General features: G+C 38.9%; 1 protein-coding gene across 1 annotated transcript in view; it reads right to left on the reverse strand.

Moving 5' to 3' along the window:
* Positions 1 to 13,847, reverse strand: part of LOC128736437 (uncharacterized) — a 113,402-nt gene extending 99,555 nt beyond the window's left edge. Inside the window, exons 1-3 of the mRNA XM_053830920.1 lie at positions 13,469 to 13,847; positions 2,962 to 3,066; positions 2,731 to 2,829 (exon numbers count right to left, since the gene is read on the reverse strand). Of these exons, the coding sequence (XP_053686895.1) occupies positions 2,731 to 2,829; positions 2,962 to 3,066; positions 13,469 to 13,847 (583 nt within the window). The remainder of the gene's footprint in view (positions 1 to 2,730; positions 2,830 to 2,961; positions 3,067 to 13,468) is intronic.
* Positions 13,848 to 14,359: the final 512 nt, after the last annotated feature.

Genomic DNA, 14,359 nt, shown 5'->3' on the forward strand with positions numbered 1-14,359 from the left:
CCATTTCGCGAAAAACCTTTCGCGGGATGTACCATTTCACGGAAAATCTTTTCGTAGAAAGTACTATTTCGCAGAGGTGACCCAACTGAAGGAAAGTAATAAGGTTAGTAGAACTAGGAAAATAAATAAACCTAGATAGAGGCGATCTCTACGGGGGCTGCCCCCCGCAGTGGCCGGCGCTTCCGACGGCAGTTCGCCGGAAACACTCGCGGCCTGTGGCCGTCTCGCGCTGAATTATCTAATGTTACTATTGATAGTTTTTCATGGTCTTGTTATTGATTAATGTTTTATGAAAGTGTCTAAGATTTCTCGAGTTCGATTATTTTTTGAGTTAAGCAAAAATATGTGTTTGTTATTTGTTATGTTGTTATGTTGTTATGTCCTTAACCCCTAACACAGGGGTGAGGGGTCTCAAACCATCATTAAAAAATTCCTGCCTCCAAAACCCCCTACATGCCAAATTTGGTTCCATTTACTTGATTAGTTCCCGAGTTATACAGAAATTTGTGTTTCATTTGTATGGGAGCCCCCCCCCCCTCTTAGTATGGGGAGGGGTCTCTAACCATCATAAGAACCTTCCATGGCCCCAAAAACCCCTATATGCAAGTTTTCACGCCGATCGGTTTAGTAGTTTTCTATTCTATAAGGAACATAGGGACAGACAGACAGAAATCCATTTTTATAGGTATAGATTATCGACGTGTTTAGGTTTGTGAGCAATTTAGTGATATTAATTAATGTCGGTAGTGGATTGTTGGTCTCATTTGTAACATTTTGTCCTAGAATATCTATCATTGAACAAATTTCACGTGTTTCGTACACAACAAAAATAAGTGGTAAAACAGTTTGGCAAATTCGTTTTTAAAGTAGAACCAGCGAGCCATAGCCAACGGCTAAGAAGATTGAGTCGAGATGAGTCTAAGGGTGATGTTTCAAAACCGTGTAAACATTGGATAGGTAGAATATCATGACCATTCACTTCAGGAAGGTAAGGTTGATAGACGTACATCATCAATGACAAGATATGGTAAATTCTGGGACTATTACGCGTGCCCTAACAAAGATTTTAGGACAAGGAGTATTTTCTATTTTTGGTCGTCATATTACAAAACGGATTGCGATTGTTTTACAGGATAATGAGCGTGTTAACGAATGCCAATATAACAAGCAAGAATAATTTCGACAAGCAAGAATAATGTAAAATATTTATAATTGACTTAAAATAATATGTATTGAATTGTTCATTTTACGCATGGGGAAGATGTGGCATGCTGGTATTTATACCATATTAGAGGATTTGCCTATACTTCTACTTAATTTACTTTATTAAATCAGAATTGTTAAATATTCACAGAACATTTTTTTAGGTTTCATTAAGGAGAAAAATGTATTAGTATTGAAATCGGAAAAATATTTCAGTCAGATCAGTATCGTATCTAGAGACCAACTGAGTTAATTTTCGAAAAAATAATTCACTAATGAGCTATTAGCAAATCTTGAACGTTGGGGAAATATATTAATAGTTCCAACCGGAAATTGCTGAAAGTACAAAATAAGTACCCATAACATAACACTTGATTTAACAGTTTAAAACACACTCATGGGCGTTCACGCTAATCTTCGGAAAACCGTAGAGAAAATGCATTCGCAAACAATTTTCAATAGCCCCTTTGGCAAAGTCGGCAGTCGTAATTCGCATTCACCAACCGACCGACCGTGTGCTGTTCGAGTTGGTTCCATCCTCCTTCCCGGCCAACCGGCGTGGCTTCGATGATGATGACGATGATGATGATGATGAGCAAAATCACGCCAATAGTAATAGCATGATGATTAATGCTTACCGTCATATTTAAGCTTTTGACGCTATCTTCCAGTCAGTGGCCACGGCCCAGTAGTGGCTGTGGGCTATTGCTGCCGTTGTTGAAGGCTATGCGCAGTCATGCAAATTCAATGAATAGTCTGCTCTTAATGGACGGTGAAAAAAAGCAGGTGCAGTTCATTGCTACCTGCCCATTTGATGTCCATATTTATAGTGAGATTAGAACCAGTGTGGGTGGTTTGTAAATTGGTGGCTGATGTATTATAGTGCTACTGAATTGGTAGCACTCAATGGAAAATTGATCGTTTTAAATATTTGGGTCAATGACATTTTAGCCATTTGCCACCCACAGAGTGTTTGGAGTTGTTTTGGTGTTGAGGCTCACACGACCAAAAGTTGCAAAAATTTAGCACTGAATGCCGCAAGGTAACTGAAACGTAAATATTACTCTGGTCATTTGTTTGTCATTGCAAACTATTACATGGATAATGTTCTTGGACGAAGTTGCATGCAGCTAATGAGCAACTCGTATGACGACTGCTGGCTGGTGGGTTGACAGCAGATTGGTGTCATTGATTTCTTAGTTGAACCATTTATCTTTACCGTCAGACCGGGGTTAGCAAAATGCAGTATGCCGTTAACCCGTCAAGATTATGCAAATTTGAACCGCTTTAAAGGTTTACAGCAGCAAGGTGGAAATCACTTCGGAAACCGCCGAAGCTCTGCAGCCTGTTGTAAAAAAACTCGCCATAAAATAATAAATACCTCCAAGTTTACCCGATCATTGCTCCAGTTTCTGACATTGTGGAACATTTTATTCGTTGCGATGTAATAAATTTACCTCCGGCTGAGATCGTAATTGAATCGAAGACGATAAGTTTATGGCCCGCACGTCGGAAAAACGAACTTACCTCTCACGTCGTCCACGCAGATGCCGAGATCTTCGCGGTAAGTGGTCAGATGCGAGAGACACTGGCACTTGCATTCGGTTCCCAGGGCGGATGACATATCTGGTGCGGGGAGACAAACGGACCACAATTAGAGTTTGCATGTCATTTACAATTTACAAAAGGGCTCACAGAGCTGGCGAGCTGGGCCCATTAAAGGGTCGAGTAAAAATTAGAGAGCTTCGTGCTGCTTACCGATTTCCTTTATGCTGTTTGGGGGTTCACTTGCTGCAGCAGGGGAAAGACTTGCCGTTCCGCTGGACAAACCGACGCAGGTATCTGTATCACATTTTGAGGTTTCTGAAAATAGAGAAAAATACATATTGGTGATTTTTTTCTTCAAATAATATTAGAAATGGATTTGAAGTGCCTTTTTAAAATTTAATTCCAATTTTTACATACTTAGTTCTACTGTTAATGTTGGTTTTAATAAATAAAAATTTCTCAAATTTCACCCAGAATAATTATGAATTATTTCCGAGCATTTCAGTACGTCTCTTAGGAAGGTAGCGGAAATACCAGTGGGTGATTCCAAAAAATCAAAAATGCGAGCGTCACGAAAAACTGAAAGATTTTGAACGCTAATAGCTCTGCCAATTATGGATGGATTTTGATGGTTTGAATGCCAATCGATTCATAATAGATGTGGCAATTATGAGGTTTTTATAACAATTTTCATTTTCAATTACTGAATAGTGAAAAGCAATGAAAACTTTCAAGGTCAAAACATTTTCTTCGTGATTACTTTGCTTCACAGGCAGCGACGACCATTAAACACACCATCTATTTAATGTGGTTTCCTTTTACAAAATAAGTAACAAAAACGCCCCGTCCCAACAGGTCAAAGATTCTTAACGACGTTTAAACCTATACCAATTTGACATCTGTGCTGGGGAAGTCCGCCACAGTGCAAAAACACCCCCTTTCTTCAACCGATTTTATCGTTTAGATATTCAACCTAGTTCAATTTGATGTCCTGAAAGTAAACGATTTTGTTAATGTGTTAAACCATCCCTTTTATTTATCCGATTTTATCTTTAAACATTAAATCTTGTCCAATTTGATGTCCTGAAAGTGAAAGTGAAACGTCAGCAGCAGTGAGTAGTCACCCTTTGCTTTTGCCAGATTGCATCCATAATACTGCAAGAATTTGTTCAGAACTGTTGTCTTGCACGGAAACAGGACTGGAATTATATTTGTGCATGTGACGTGACGCAGCAATTCTCAAAGCTAGGAAAATCAGCGACTGTCTTATCCGTGAATAGTTTTTGAGTGTTGCATTTGCTGCTTTGCGTCAATTAGATGCTTGCAATTCTTTAAATAGTTTCAATTGTATTTCTGTCAAGTATGCAAATAGATGTAAAGTAAAGTATCAAAAGGAACTAGTAAGATGCAGAGGATGTTAGCTAATTGATATTTTAACTGGCTGTAAACATGTTAGTTGTAAAACAATTATGCTTCAATCAGTCTATCACAATGAATGGTGCATCAACAATTTCGTGGAAATTGACGAATGCGAATCCTTGCTGTGAATGATAACCCAGAATAGTTATTTATTTTTTTCGATTTAACCGTAGTTGTGAGCAAGCTTCTTAAGTAAGCTAAGTTCGTCAACTGCATACCAGTTTCCAGCCAGTCACTTAACATTGACTAGTGCTGCACTGCCGCTACTCCCATAACAGTCCCATTTTCAATGGTGTTTCCTATATAAAAGGGAGCAGCAGTACAGGTCATGCAAAAATGGTCAAAATGCGAAATCAGCGCCAATCATCAGAAGATGTGTAATTGTAGTCTGATGGTTTCACTTTTAGTGGAACTATGAACTGATAAAAATGACGTACAGAGTACAGACATTAAGGATATTTAAACTCAACTTCATTAAACAAATGTATAGAAATGGTTTAGGGAATTTATTACAATACAGTAAATTATCAATTGTGCGCCTTCGTAGTCCTGAACCCCTCGTTTGTTCTCCTAAGCAGACCTCCATACTTTTTGACAAATTTTTGAATCCTCAGGGATTCTTACATCTTCTTTAAAAATTCCAGTCAAACATAGCTGTAACTGAAACTGTAGCCCCTACCTAGGGCATCCTCGAAGATCTGAGTCAAACGATGACCATCGATGGTCATACCTAGAAATGCTTCATGTACATACTGGACCAGATGAGCTAGGAGGTACGAATGTGAACGGCTGTTCCCCAGCTAAAGAGCGACTCAAACAGCTTCTGTCTCGGAGCGAGTGGCTGAATATAAAGTGCGGTATTCTGTCCGAACTCTCCCTGAACCGGCACAAGCTGGCTTGCTTGTACGGGAGCTTCATCGACTCGCAGCAGAGATCGCTGCTATTCAGGAAATCCGGTGGCCAAACTCCGGAGAATTGGAGTTCCGTTCAGTAAACCCTAGTGTAGATACTTCTTTCAAGTACAATATCTACTACAGTGGCGATAGAAAGGTAGAACATCAGCTTCCTTGGGTCAAGCAGAACAAGTAGAACTTGGGGTCGGTTTTATAGGGTTGGAAAAGCAAAAACAACGAATTATTGGGTATTGTACCTGTAGATGACCGTATATGTTGAGTATTAAAGGTAAATTCTTCAACTACAGCCTAATTAACGTGTACGCACCAACAAATGATAAATTCGATGATGCCAAGGACGAGTGCTACGACAGGCTCGAGAGAACCTATGGAGAGGGCCCAAAATATGACGGGGAAATCATCATCGGTTAGAGACAGGAATTCTTTCGTCCGGTCATTGAAAGACATAGCCTTCATTCGGGGACCAAATATCGACTCTGACCACTATCTCGTCATGTGTAAGATTCGCGCAAGGTTGTCGAACGTGGCGAATGCTCGCACAGAGAGTACGTTACGTTTCTCATCTAGCTGATGACGGCAGATGGCGTAGCAACGGAATCCATCAGAAAGCTTAATCAAAATTGCAGAACAGCAGGAAGAAAGGGAAGAAAATATAAATGGGCTGTACAGGAAGCTTCATTGAGCCAATGAAACAATTTCGAGATAGATGGTAGGTACGACGTGGGGGAAACAGCGTAATAGCTGGTTTGATACCGAATCCCAGAGAGAGACAGCTGAGAAGAATTAGGGCAGGAGTCGCATGCTCACTGCGGCTACACGTCCAGAACAGAGAGAGGTATAGAAGGACTAGGGCTGCGGAAAAAAGAGGGGAGGGTGGGGAGCAGGAATTTTCCTGTGCCTGTGGTGTGCAATGCTAGTGCTAGCAACATGCTTACTGACAAAATGGCAGTAGCAGCCAGGTGGAAGGAGCACTTTCAGATGCTATCGAATGGACGCTGCGCTGTTGAAAGACGGGGATCAGCAAAAACAGGATAAGCGATGGTCAAGCTGTGTAGCCACCAACACAGGAGGAGGTTAAGAAGACATTCAGTGAGCTTACAAATTGTAAGGCTACTGGAAAGGACGGTATCCCGGCTGAACTCTCAGGATCTGGGAGGAAGAACAAATTTCGGAGGAGTGGTTGGATGGTTGGATTCGCCCAATTTTTGCATAAGGGCATCGAGTGTAAAAACTATCGAGGCACTACATTGCTCAATTCTGCCTATTAGCTACCTTTTCGTATCCTGTTCTGTAGACAGAGAGCGTTTGCAGAGCCCTTCGTCGGCGAGTACCAAGCATGAGGACCGCTCCTCGGCGGATCAAATGTTTGCGCTGTGTCAGTTACTAGACAGGTTCCGGAAGAACAGCTTGCAGACTTATCATCTGCTTGTAAACTTTAAGACGTCGTACGATTCAGTCAAACGTAATGAGCTGTGGCAGATAATGCTAGACCATGATTTTTCGAGGAAACTAAATACGCTAGTTCGTGCTGGATGGGTCAAAATCAACCTCAGTCACTTTCGTTAGACGTTAGATATACGTTATATGGACTGAAGTAAAGGGATGCTCTCTATAACCTGCAATTCAACATTGCCTTAGAAGGGGCAATACGAAAAGCAAACGTGGAAAGCAACGGGACTATTCCCAAGTAACAATTTCAAGTTTTATTACGTTCGTATAGTGGTTTTCATGACCAATTTTATAAAACCGCTAATAAAACTATGAGCTCCACCAGAACTTCCTGATGACCGCTATAAAACTGCTTTCTGACCAAGTGGCCCACTCCTCAGTATGTTTTCATAACCGCTATAAGTAATCGTATCACGCTTTGCTGAAAGCAACGATAAAACCGGTTAAACTTTCGCTGCTTGACAGCCATCGCCATAATTTAAAAAAGCTTTTCGCTTTTCGCTTTTCTGGCAAAAGCTAAATAAGTTGTTAACTTGAGAATATATCCGTGATCAGAAAAGTTTAAATTTTACTGACAGATCATTCTGAACGATTTGGTTTATAGCGACCAGAATAAAATACCCCATAGAATATTTATTAAATTTTTAGCAATTACTTTGGTTTGTAGCATGTGCGCATTTAATTTCATTGTGCATATTGATATGATAGGTCGATATAATCAGCGCGCCACTGAAACTTTGCAATTTTCGAAAACTGGTTGTTTTAACAAGTTGAAAATATTCAGTTAGTCAATCTCAATTTCTAGCAAAATCATTTTAGTTGCTTCCTCTGACAGGAAAACCTATTGATAATAACTTTCTTTCTGCAAAACACTTTGCTTTGATGAACTGTTGTTTGCGAGCTAAAACAAAATATTAGAATATTGCAATATGGCTTTGCATAAAAAAATGATTCTGGTGTTGAACTTTGGTATTCTTCATAATAGCAGCAAAAAAACTGTTTGGTTAGGGTGTTACCGTTTCAATAGCTCTATAAAACTAACAGATTTATTGCGGTTTGACAAGTAACCGCGATAAGATCAATTTTGATTGGTGCGCCATTTTGTATTGCCACGCCACACTTATGGTAAGTTTATAAGAGGCGTGGTGCAGCCAACAAGTTTTAACGTGGTAATATAAGCAAACACAATAAATTCGCTTTATTAGCAGTTTATTATGGGTTTCTAGCTAGCTATAAGTGTGTTTGGACTCGAATCCTCTTGGTATTGCGCAATACCACAATAAACCCAGAGGTAATGATCAATACCGCAATAAAACCTTTATAAAATTCAAGTAAAACCAAGTGGCTTTAGAATTGTTACTTGGAATTATCACGAAATCTTACATGTTTCTTAGTATTGCGGATGATAGAAGTCATTGGAATTAACCGTAGACTACTGAAAGAGGCCTTGAGGTATTTTAAATGGCAAGCTGCGAGATTAGGACTTAACACCGCGAAAAGGAAGTACATGGTGGCTGGCTGGTCACGTGGGAGTCCCAATGGTGCTGGGACCGAGGTGGAGCTGGGTGGATAACGATATGAAGTAGTGGAGGAATTCATTGCGGAATCCTGGTAGTTATAGTATATTAGATGATTTACCTGTTTAAGGTGTTGTTTACATAATATTTAGGTAGTTACCGGTAGCGTGTAATGCACAGAGAAAATGTCGGGGTTGGTTGACAGTTCCTGCGGCGTAGTCCGTCAGTCAGTCGTTGAGAATGAGATGGCGAACGGCAGGATATTACATTGGCGATCGACTACCAAAGGGAACTTTCGACGTTATTGGGGTAAGAAAAATGAAGTACATTTTCATAGTGAAAAGTACATATTTTCAGTTTGTTCAATCCTCGATTAATTTAATTACCTTTGCTAGTCAGCTGTTTTGTTTATTTGTGTTGATTGTATTGTACTACGAGTCATCTGAATATTTCATGTGTTATTCGATGCGTTATTGCATTATACGAGCGATCAGCGGATATCTCTAAATGTGAAAATTTATCTGCAAGGTGCAAAAAGGCATGAGCTGTAAACACTGAACTGATATAAAAAACAAGGTTAACCGTTATGTGTGCGACAAAAAAACACCTTTAGCAGGGCGACAAGGGTACCCGGGTACCCAAAATTGATATTGTTATAACATCAACAATTTTAAACCGATTTCGACGAAATAGGTGTCATTTGATTCATTTATTTATCTAGTTTTGAATCATTTGGCCATTTGGCCACTAAAAGACATACGGGGCCCGAAAATCCGGAATTCCGACAGAGTGTCCGCTGTGAGGAAGAGAAATGATTGTATTGCAGGAAAATCAGTCATGCGGATATAAAAACTCTAAAAATTCATACAATGTACTATTTCATATAATGAGATGAATCAGGTTGGTCATTCCGGAGTAGGTTCCTGTGGGGTCATGGGTGGCCAGTCCAGGATTGGAGGTAAAACCTAGCAATATGGGTATCAAAGTTCTTGGAATTAGTTCGGTAGGTGATATTTTTTACATTTCGATGTATTTTGATTGGTTATTTCGAAAATGGTTTCTACGGAGTCACAGATGATACCGCAGGATTCAAGATAATGCTTAGCATTATCAGAACCGTTCAAAACGTAGAACCATCCGTTATACATTTGGAACCAGTTCCGAAATTATCAATCAGTACTAAACTGACCATTTCAGTTCAAAACATCTAAAAGATCCGCTAAACCAATTCTAATATTGGATTAGGCACCCAACTCGCCATCTGTATCCCTACAGGAACCAAATTCTGGAGTGGCCAATGCGATCTAAAGTCACCAATTTATATAATTAGATGAAAAAAGGTCCACAGTGTCAAGTTCAAAGCTAATAGGTTTACTGAAAGCTGATATTCTTTCAAAACATGCGGCTTCCCACGTTTTACCGGATGTTGCTCCGGAATTACCGATTCCCGGGAACTACTTGTCATTTGATGGCCAAATGCTTTATCTAATCAAAACTAGATAAATGTACGAATCAAATGCCACTGGTTTCATCCAAATCGGTTCAACATAACTAAAGTTATGAAGATAGCAAATCATGGGTACCCGGGTACCCTTGTCGCCCTCCTACGTAATAAAAAAATTCAAGTGACTCTCATTGCTAAACCCCTTCATGGATATGCACCAAAAAACCTCAATTACTTAAGATCAACGAGTTTTACGATGTCGCAAAATTTCAATGACGTATGTTTTAAATTGAATGAGTTATAACTATTTTAAAACTGAAAAGGTACCCGGGTACCCTGTCGCACACATAACGGTTAAAGATTGTATAGAATTGACCAGGTGAGAGGGCCATGGCTAACGTATATTAAAATTGAACCGGGAAAAGCCCATGACCAATTCATATTAAAATTAAGCCGGCGTGAGAGCCATGGCCATCGTTTTTCACGTCCGATTTCATAAAATTGCTATTAAAACTATTAGCCCCTCCATAACTTTCCGATGACCGCTATAAAACTGCCTTCGGACCAAAGCACAGTGGTTTAAAAAGCGAAAAACGCGAACCTGACGTTTTTAAGAGGAAAAACGTCAATAAAATGCTATACTATCTATAGTAAAGTTGTTGTATGTCATCAAAACCAACTTTTGGCATGAATGAATTTATGATTAATCCACCTGAAAAGGAGATAAAAATTTTATTTTTTCAACGATTTGATAAAACAACATAGTTTCTTCGGCAAACTTGTAGAAAATAAGATTTGAAACATCTTTGTCCAAGACACTTTGGCTCTATCTCTTCAAATAAACGATCTACAACATTTTCTGTCTGAACAACATCTAAAAACTAAAAAAATCCATTTAACTATTTTTTATGGGATTTTGAAGGCCCACTATATTCTAGAGAGTTGTCAATATTTTCAAGACAAATCGTTTTGTCACAATATCATAACAATATCTTGATGCTTCATGTTATTTCAATGATTTTTTTTGCCGAAAAGTTTGGCTTCCACATCCAGGTATATTTATTAGTATCCCTTGGTTAGTTTGGGACTTAAGTGTCTCTAAAAATTATCATTTACAACCTTCCATCGATATTCTTTAATTCTGGCAACCCAAGACTGCTCGACATAATTACATACTATTTTGAATTAATCTTTTTTGAGTGTCCGCGAGTGAAGCAGGTAAAAAAGAGATCTATCCATAGTGATAGCTCTCTATTTCATCGATCGTTTATTTGAAGAGATAGAGCCAAAGTGTCTTCGGCAAAGATTTTTCAAATCTTATTTTCTACAAGTTTGCCGAAGAAACCATATTGTTTTATCAAATCGTTGAAAAAATAAAATTTTTATCTACTTTTTAGGTGGATTAATCAAAAATTCATTCATGCCAAAAGTTGCTTTTTAAACCACTGTGCAAAAGGCCCACTCTTCTTTAAGAATCAGGTTATAAGCTCAAAGCTATGCTCTGGTAAAAATGTAAATCAGTATCTAAATTTCATTTGTTAACTTAAACTTTGTACACATATGTTAAAAATACATACGTGAGCAGAAAAGTTTAAATTATACTGTCCATCTTGATCGATTTGGTTTATAGCAACCATAATAAAGTATCCCATTAATTAATTTTCAGCAGTCTCTATTGGTTTGCAGCATATGCGCATTAAATTTTATCGTCCATATTGATATAATAGGTGGATAAAATCAACGCGCCATCGAAATCTTGCAATTTTGGTTGTTTTAACAAAATAAATATTTTTGGTTACTCAATCTCAATTTCTAGTAAAATCATTTTAGTTGCTTCCTATAACAGGAAAACCGATTGATAATAACTTTTTGTTAGCAAAAAAATCTTGCTCTGATGAATTATTGTTTGCGAGCTAAAACAAAACACTAGAATATGGCAATATAGCCTCGCATAAAAAAATGTTTTCGGTGTTAAACTCTAATATTTTTCATAATAGCAGCAGTAAATCTGATTGGTAAGGTTGTTGAGGGATTCCACGCCAAGTGACGAAAAAATTGTTATTTAAAATTGTTAATATAACATATTTTTTAATTTATCATTTTTGATTTAGCTAAAACTTTGCATAGTAAAGACCAAAAACAAAGAGATATTTTTAATCGAGCAAAAAAAATATTGATTTTAGGCATTTTTACTTAAAGTTTAAACGTGAAAACTAAATCTAATCTTGCTTTTAATATATACGTTATTATTTTCTATGCAAAAATCTACGTAAAAAGACGAAAACGAAAGAAAAATTTTTGGCCGAGTTTCGGAAATTCCTCTGTTTCAACTTCCATTTCTATTTCGTGCTAGAAGCGTTAACTCAACTCATACACTCATTTTCGAGTTTTTCAGGCTGTGGTCTCTACAGACAATTGATTTTATAAAAAAAAAATTAACTCATATCGTACAAATTATTTTTTTGCCCCCCGATTTTTCAAGCCAATTTTCAAGGGGGGGCCTTACTATTAATTATTAATTTGTACGTTAATTTAATCATTTGTATCTACTTTTTTCACTGTGTTTTCCTTGGCGTGATAAAAAGTTGTAAACTAAAAAGGTTACCGTAACTAATAAAAAGACAAATTACAAAATTACGTTCTCGCGAGTTTAATCTATTATTGACACTCAAATGTACCTTTTTGTCTTTCAACTATTCTAACATCAAATTTAGAGTCTTTCCCAAAAAAACGTATTTCTTAATTTCAAAATGCCACTGGATCCCAGTGCTTGTAATATCTTCCTAGAGACTACGACATGGCTTTTTGAGGTAATTTTTTCAACTTTTAAAATTTTGTTTAAATATGCTGATTTATTAAACAATTCATCGATTGGTTACTGATCACTGCTGGACTTTAAGATTCCGGGATTGGTTCCTGTGAAAAGACATTTTTATTCACAAGGACATTTTTTAACTTCCGTGAACGTGAACTAGTAAAATGTTTGGAAATGGCACAGTTATACGTAAGTACGTATAGAATTTTACAGAATTTTTCATGCATGAAGCTTCAATTCATTTAAAAAAGCACACAAGCATTTCATTCTTTTATTTTTTTTTTAATCATTGGTTCTGGTTTTTTGAGTTGTTTAGTTTCTCGATTCCTTCCAATTTTTAATTCAGTGGCAGGCAAAAACTCCCAAGGAACAGATATTTACATTCGGAAACCCGAAACATAATAACCATCTCCGGAAAATATCGTAAAAATATGTTCTACACAGGAAAAAAGTCTACCGGCACTCCGATGTGAAGCCCGCCGGTGCATTCGGTTGACAAATTCCCAACCTTTAATTTTATGCTAATTTTCGCTTCTTCAGTGGCCATGATTGATGCCACCGTAGACCGTTTTGCTACTTTTTAAAGCCGGTGCGGTTCCCTTTGTCGGAACCCCGTCGCGTCGATGAGTTGTCAAAAAAGAGTGAGCATAAAACCCGAACATGAACATCAACCATCAGAACAACAACGCTCGAACGAGTTTGATGATCACGAGACAACGACCGACGAACCAACCAGCAGCTCATCCGACGACCGTGGCATCGCCATCGCATCATCGTCCAGCGGCTTCAGTGATTTATTGCGGCGATAAACTTTGCTCTAAATGCAAATTCTCGGCAATAATGCCCTCCACACCGCACCGGCTCCTGCTGCGTTGCGTTTGGTTTGGTTGGTCGGAGTGTGAAAATATTGCCGTGATGTATGTTGACGTGTCCTCGTTGAGTGCCAACCGGTGAGGCATTGTTTCGTTTAGCTTTCGGCATGTGGATTTTACTGTAATTACCATCACTACCGATAAAATATGACCTGACAAACCATGCCAAAGGGTACGGTAATTTGGTAATAATTTAGCATCTTTAGTCAGGATACCGACCGACCGACGCACCCAACCCAACGACCCAATTTTTTCAATAAGTGAAAATTAGCTTCTAGCATACTTACCAAATGTATAAAACAGATCACCGCCGTGCTGTCGCGTGAGATTGATAATCCGAGACGTATCGGCAACGAGACCGATTCTCGGCAATCCCGTTCGCACCCCGAAGGTCGTAACAGTACCCTTGGCATCCGGCGACGGAACGGCCGCACCGTCGCACAGGATCACACCGCTCCCGTAGAGGAACAAGCCGAAGCCCAACACGATTCTCGCCACCAGTGCTAGCCGTCGGATTCGCTTCCGATGGCAGTGGGGATGACAGTTCCATTGCGAGCATGAACATGGTGTTTTCGTCGGTTGGGCTTGATCGGTGGAATTTTTACACGATAATAAGTTATAATTGTTGTTCTTGAAATTACGCGGTTGGACCAAAGATTTCAGCATCTTGATTGCAGCTCCCGCATACGATGACCTGTTATGGCTGACTGCTTTGCCGTGTTCCGGTGAGATCGTAATGCTGCTGCCGGTGTTGTTGAAGCTCTCCGGACACTGGGGCAGGCATGGTTCTTCGGTGTCCACTTTGGTTGGTGTCTTTCTTGCGTTCGCGTTTAACGTCTCTCATTTGGCGTCTCGAGTGAGGGCTGTCCCGGGAGTGCTAGCACGCCGCTGGCGCTGAACGATGGCCAACAACTGGCGGTCAACCGCTGACGGCTGTCTGAAATTGAAAACGGAAAGCCAAGCAAAACAACATGCGTTAAAAGGGATGGGAATAAAAATCTAAAATCTGTGAATCGTGCAGGCAAAATTGAACATAAGTAATAGTTTAACTGGTCTGATAGCTTCTTTTCGGCTTACGAGCTTTGGATAATGATGTTGTGAACAAACTGATTAATGATCACACTAACTATGTGATGTTTTGGTAATATGAAGTGTAGATTCACACGTCAATTGGGTAA

This window comes from Sabethes cyaneus, chromosome 2, assembly GCF_943734655.1.
Source record: "Sabethes cyaneus chromosome 2, idSabCyanKW18_F2, whole genome shotgun sequence".
In the NCBI taxonomy this organism is placed as follows: Eukaryota; Metazoa; Arthropoda; class Insecta; order Diptera; family Culicidae; genus Sabethes; species Sabethes cyaneus.